At 39.8% G+C, this 7,500-nt stretch overlaps 1 protein-coding gene across 1 annotated transcript in view; it reads right to left on the reverse strand.

Moving 5' to 3' along the window:
• Positions 1-2,390: 2,390 nt before the first annotated feature.
• The window catches only part of slc25a42 (solute carrier family 25 member 42), a 27,859-nt gene continuing 22,749 nt past the window's right edge, over positions 2,391-7,500 (reverse strand). The window contains exon 9 of the mRNA XM_056272677.1: positions 2,391-2,797. Within this exon, the coding sequence (XP_056128652.1) occupies positions 2,472-2,797 (326 nt within the window). The 3' untranslated portion in view covers positions 2,391-2,471. The remainder of the gene's footprint in view (positions 2,798-7,500) is intronic.

The raw sequence follows: 7,500 nt of genomic DNA on the forward strand, positions 1-7,500 counted from the left end.
TTCGGTTCAGCTGCGGCTTTATGCTGCCATCTAGAGGAATCGATCAAAACACTGATTCAAGATTCATTGATTCCTTTGGGATGTCTTATGTCTAAAACCCAGACACGCACATTTACAAGTGTGTGTTCAGACAATATGAATAAATGATGGGGAGAAAAAGGCTTGATTATAATATCATTAGTTTATTTGGCACAAATCTCTTCGATTTACAAACAAGTCTTGAATCCAGACGAGTCATTTTAGCGCATGAGATTCGTTCGATAAACACAATAGAATCAACTTCACAATGAATCGCACCACTGATTCTTCTCCGTTACATTAAAGCGCGCATGAATTCATAAAACACAGTTTCCAGAATTGATCGCCGAGTTGCTTCAGATCAATCTCAGTGTTTTATTAGGAGTCTCGGATGTTTAAAAGCCATTTTTAGATTATAATCATTGTGCTTGAGCGTCGTGTGATTGTCAGGTTAGTAGTAGGAATGAGATGATAACCGTGAGTAAATACAACAGCCCCAAGAAGTATCTATACTCTTAATACACATTTAAAACGCCACTACATAAGATATGAAATATCAAAAGAGGTGTAATTTATTGTAACAAGTTTAAAATGATAAAACAATTAGATTCGGATCTAATGAATCACATTGACTGAAGTGAACAAATCTTTTTGGAGTCAGTGTATAATTCAAACATTTCAATATTCATCCAAAGACAAAATATACTTGTGAGTCCTGTAGTTTCATATTAAAAAGCTCTCCTTTCAGTCACTGACTAAACGCTGCAATGGTTGAAGACCGAATGTGATTTGTTCATTATCTAGCTGAATATTGGTGAATTACAGGAGTTAGTAACACTGTAGTGTCCCTCTGTAAGGGATGATGTTGAAGTTCATGTGTTTCGTTTCTCTCTCCAGGCACTTGGGAGCTACACACACAAGAACTGCACATTCATACATGTGCAAAACACACACACACACACACACACACACACACACACACACACGCAGATCATTTCACTATCCTGTCCTGGATCAGCGATAAAGAGTAAAAAGGGGTGAATCTCATGAAGAGATGACCAGCTCATATTTCACCCCAAAAATAATAAAAAAGGATTTCGGTAACACTTTATATAATACATTATTCAAGTATTTTTAATGCATTAAATGCCTTGTAATGCATTGCATCATGAATAATTGTAACCTCATCTCTAATACTTATCAATTCATTGTTACACCTTTAGAAATAAACAATTAATTTCAAATTGAACAAGGAATCTGCCAATATTATAATGCATCATAATGTACATTATGGCTACCTTTTTAATGAATTAAACATTAAGTAAAGTGTTTTTATGTTTTTACAATATTGCAGGAAGGAAGGGATGTTTATCTTTTAATTAAAAATCAGCAAATCAGCAATTAAATTAAATTCAAAACAACAAATACTACCATAAAGTATACATACAATTATACTTTTAAATAATTTATAATTTGGGAAAAAAGTGTTTAAGTGATGTGCTTTTTTTCTTTAATTAAAAATCACAAATTAAATTCAAAACAACAAATACTACCATAAAGTATACATACAATTATACTTTTAAATAATTTATAATTTGGGAAAAGAGTGTGTTTAAGTGTTGTGCTTTAAAAAAAAAAAATTAAAATCACAAATTATATTCAAAACAACAAATACTACCATAAAGTATACCTACAATTACACTTTTAAATAATATATAATTTGAGGTAAAATGTGTGTTATTGCTGTGCAGAAATACATAAATCTCAATGGTCCTAAATCAGGATACATGCAATTTATGTAAAATCTTATTTAGAATATTATACGAATCTTTTGATTTCAGAGTGAAAAATGACCTGATCATTTCCATGAGTCTCACGCTGATATGAAAGTGATATCCAGACAAACACACGCTGTAAACTCGACGTGTGTCTGTATTTCCATCAACACACTCCAGAAACACATTCAGTCGGTATTGCACTTACAGGACGTTCAGTGTGTGATGGCGGGACGTACATTCAGCGTGTCTCTGTACCAAACACACACTTGCTCGCTCGAAACACAAAACGCTTGCATCAGAAATCAAAAGCCAAACAACTTTTTCTCATCCTCTTCATTGGCAGCATATTCTCAGGTTTTTTAAAAAAAAGGGTAACACTTTACAATAAGGTTCATTAGTTAACTACCGTAGTTAACACAAACTAAAAATGAGCAAAACTTCTACAGCATTTATTAATCTCAACATTTACTAATACATTAATAAAATCAAAGATTGTATTTGTTAACATTAGTTAATGTACTGTGAACTAACGTTAACAAAGATTAACTAACACAGTAACAAATGTATTGCTCATTAATACATCAACTAATGTTAACAAATGAACCTTATTGTAAAGTGTTACCAAAAAAAGAAACTGAACTTGTTCTGTTTATCTTACGTCGGGTCTCTACGCTGCTACCGCGCGCTGTAGTTGAACTGCTGAAACTTGCGCAGCAGGATCTGCGAGAGGTCGAAGGTCATGAAGCTGATGCCGACCGCGATGGGCCCTTTGACCCAGTTCATGCTCAGGCCCTTGTAGAGTCCTCGGATCACGCCCTCCTCCGCCACGATGTCCCTCATGGTGCCGGAGATGGTGCCGTACGTGTGTCCGGTGACGCCGGCCGTCTGCATGCGTCTGCGCACCACATCCAGCGGGTACGAGGAGGACTGACCGATCAGACCCGCGCACGCACCGAACGCCAGGCGCTCGTACGAGTACGGCTGAGAGCGACCCGTGTGCTCTGAAACACCGAGAGGAGAGACCCGTTACTGAGAAATCAGCAAACATGCACAGGAAAATAAAATGGTCACACTTCACAAAAAGGTTTATTAGTTAACTTCCTCAGTTAACATGAACTAAGAGTGAACAATAACAAAAAAGTGCTCGGGGAGTTCAGTCAGATGTTTGAAGGTGCTCTTACTGGCTGTTTACTTTATGTAGAGCTGGTAAATAAAGGCTTTTTAAATAATTTTGAAGAAGAGTGCCTTTCTACATTTACAGGTGAAACGCGAAAAATTTGAATATGGTGCAAAAGTTCATTTATTTCAGTAATTCAACTTAAAAGGTGAAACTAATATATTATATAGACTAGTGCTGTCAAACGATTAGTTAACTCGCAATTAATCGCACATTTTTATCTATTCTAAATGTCTCTTGATTTCTTTTTGTCCCATTATTTTTTTCTCATTTTAATGCAGTTATCAACATGGAAAAGTGGATCGGCTTGCTTTGTGCAAATGTTTTTTATTGAAAACAATATTGGCATATACTGTGTTCAATTTCACACTAACATTCTCACTTATAATAATCTCTTTTATAAGCAAATAATCTCTCACACAATGTAACACTGTCCATCAATAAAAGGGTGAAAGAAATACTGACGAGGTCCTGATATTGACGAGGGGGCGGGGAATTCGCATCAGCTGTGTGTGTGTGTGTGTGTGTGTGCTTGGCCATCATCAAGTGGTGTTTCAGACTGGACGTGCTGCGATGATGATAGCTCAGTTCACAACGACAAAACACACAGATCACTTTGGTCTTGTCAATGGAACCATTTGGCAACTTTTTTAAAGTAAACTTTCCATTCAGAATCTTATTGGCGTCCATTTCGGCGTCTCGCGCTCGTCATCCACTCAAAACGTAACGTTAACCTACTATGTGGCCGGCTCGCAAGCCCAAACAAGTGTGTGCGGCGTGCCTGTTGTTTTGTTTCCGGTCTAGCTAGATCCGCTTGCGCTTTGGTCGACGAAGCAACAAAACGTCCTCGCGCGGCGCCGCGTCCTGTTGCAAAAGCATGTGAAAAAAACTACAAAGTTTGCTAGGCCAAAAAGACCGTTAATCACGCGATAAAAAAATTGACGCCGTTAATAACGCGTTTAACTGACAGCCCTAGTATAGACTCATTACATGCAAAGTGAGATATTTCAAGCCTTTATTTGTTATAATTTTGATGATTATGGCTTCCAGCTTATGAAAACCTTTTCACAATATTCTAATTTTGAATTTAGGGTTTCATAAGCTGTAAGCCATAATCATCAAAATGATTGATCTATTTATTATAAAAAATTACTGAAATAAATGAACTTTTGCACGATATTCTAATTTTTCGAGTTTCACCTGTATAAGAATGAACAATACTTCTTCTTCAGCATTTATTAATCTCAGTTAATATTAATTTCAACATATGCTCTGAAACACCGAGAGAAGAGAGCAGTTACTGAGGGTTAGGAGACAGACAACAGCAAATAAAACATGCACAGTAAAATAAAACAATCCCCCGCTTTCACAGACAAGGCTTAAAATGCATGTTTGAGTTCTCTTAAAGACCCTCTGAAATCAAAAATGTACGTTTTTTAGCTTTTAGTATGAATATGTGAGCCTTAAGGTTATGAATAGGCTGGTGTGTGTTCCAAAACAATGGCAAAATTCGCATTTAGGAGATATTAGCATTAATAGTTAAGACCAGTTATTAACGGTTATGAAACCCATATAGTTGATGCATTATAATGGGACCTTGTTGTAAAGTGTTAATGTGTTTTCTGGGTCAAGAAAATAAAAAGGTAACACCTTACAACAAGGTTAACATTAACTATATTAGTTAACATATGAACAATACATCTAAAGCATTTATTAATGTTAAAGTTAATCTCAATTTTTGACTAAATTGTTCTTTAAAATCAAAAGTTAACAGTTTATGCATTGTGAACTATAATTAACAAACAATGAACAGTTGTATGTATAATAACTAATATTAGCAAGGACTAATAAATATATTGCTCACTGTTGATTCATGTTAGTTAATACATGAGTACAATAACAAGAGTTACCATAAAAACCGAACTAAAAGCAGTCAATAATTTGAAACTAAGATTGACACTGAAACCAGACAACAAATAAAAACAGAATGGAAACCAGTGAAACATTTTGAGTAATAACACTGAATCTCTCTCACTCACTCACTCACTCACTCACTCACTCACTCACTCACTCACTCACTCACTCACTCACTCACTCACTCACTCACTCACTCACTCACTCACTCACTCACTCACTCACTCACTCACTCACTCACTCACTCACTCACTCACTCACACACTCACTCACACACTCACACTCAACTCTCACACACTCTCACTCAACTCTCACACACTCACACTCACTCTCACACACTCACTCACTCACTCACACTCACACACACTCTCACACTCAACTCTCACACACTCTCACTCAACTCTCACACACACTCACTCACTCACTCACTCACTCACTCACTCACTCACTCACTCACTCACTCACTCACTCACTCACTCACTCACTCACTCACTCACCTCACACACACACACTCACTCACACTCACTCACACTCACTCACACTCACTCACACTCACTCACACTCACTCACACTCACTCTCACACAACTCTCACACACTCACACTCAACTCTCACACACTCACACTCACTCTCACACACTCACACTCAACTCTCACACACTCACACTCACTCTCACACACTCACACTCAACTCTCACACACTCACACTCAACTCTCACTCACTCACTCACTCACTCACTCACTCACTCACTCACTCACAAACACACACTCACTCACACTCACTCACACTCACTCACACTCACTCACACTCACTCACACACTCACTCACTCACTCACTCACTCACAAACACACACTCACTCACACTCACTCACACTCACTCACACTCACTCACACTCACTCACACTCTCACACTCTCACACTCTCACACTCTCACACTCTCACACTCACTCACTCACTCACTCACTCACTCACTCACTCACTCACTCACTCACTCTCACACACTCACACTCAACTCTCACACACTCACACTCAACTCTCACACACTCACACTCAACTCTCACACACTCACTCTCACTCTCACACACTCTCACACACTCACTCACTCACTCACTCACACTCACTCACACTCACTCTCACTCACTCTCACTCACACACTCTCACACACTCTCTCACACACTCACACTCAACTCTCACACACTCACACTCACTCTCACACACTCACTCACTCACACTCACTCACTCACACTCACTCACACTCAAAAACAAATAAAAACAACAAATAAAAACAGAATGGAAACCAGTGAAACATTTTGAGTAATAACACTGAATCTCTCTCACTCACTCACTCACTCACTCACTCACTCACTCACTCACTCACTCACTCACTCACTCACTCACTCACTCACTCACTCACTCACTCACACACTCACACACTCACACACTCACACTCAACTCTCACACACTCTCACTCAACTCTCACACACTCACACTCACTCTCACACACTCACTCACTCACTCACACTCACACACACTCTCACACTCAACTCTCACACACTCTCACTCAACTCTCACACACACTCACTCACTCACTCACTCACTCACTCACTCACTCACTCACTCACTCACTCACTCACTCACTCACTCACCTCACACACACACACTCACTCACACTCACTCACACTCACTCACACTCACTCACACTCACTCACACTCACTCACACTCACTCACACTCACTCACACTCACTCTCACACAACTCTCACACACTCACACTCAACTCTCACACACTCACACTCACTCTCACACACTCACACTCAACTCTCACACACTCACACTCACTCTCACACACTCACACTCAACTCTCACACACTCACACTCAACTCTCACTCACTCACTCACTCACTCACTCACTCACTCACTCACTCACTCACTCACTCACTCACTCACTCACTCACTCACACACTCACTCACACTCACTCACACTCACTCACACTCTCACACACTCACTCACTCACTCACTCACTCACTCACTCACTCACTCACTCACTCACTCACAAACACACACTCACTCACACTCACTCACACTCACTCACACTCTCACACTCTCACACTCTCACACTCTCACACTCTCACACACTCACTCACTCACTCACTCACTCACTCACTCACTCACTCACTCACTCACTCACTCACTCACTCTCACACACTCACACTCAACTCTCACACACTCACACTCAACTCTCACACACTCACTCTCACTCTCACACACTCTCACACACTCACTCACTCACTCACACTCACTCACTCACACTCACTCTCACTCACTCTCACTCACACACTCTCACACACTCTCTCACACACTCACACTCAACTCTCACACACTCACACTCACTCTCACACACTCACTCACTCACACTCACTCACTCACACTCACTCACACTCACTCACACTCACTCACTCACACTCACTCACACTCACTCACACTCACTCACACTCACTCACACTCACTCACTCACACTCACACTCAACTCTCACACACTCACACTCACTCTCACACACTCACTCACACTCACTCTCACACTCTCACACACTCACACTCACTCTCACTCACTCAC

The sequence above is a fragment of the Rhinichthys klamathensis genome, unplaced genomic scaffold (genome assembly GCF_029890125.1).
Source record: "Rhinichthys klamathensis goyatoka isolate OS25496 unplaced genomic scaffold, OSU_Roscu_1.1 h1tg000342l_1, whole genome shotgun sequence".
Lineage (NCBI taxonomy): Eukaryota > Metazoa > Chordata > Actinopteri > Cypriniformes > Leuciscidae > Rhinichthys > Rhinichthys klamathensis.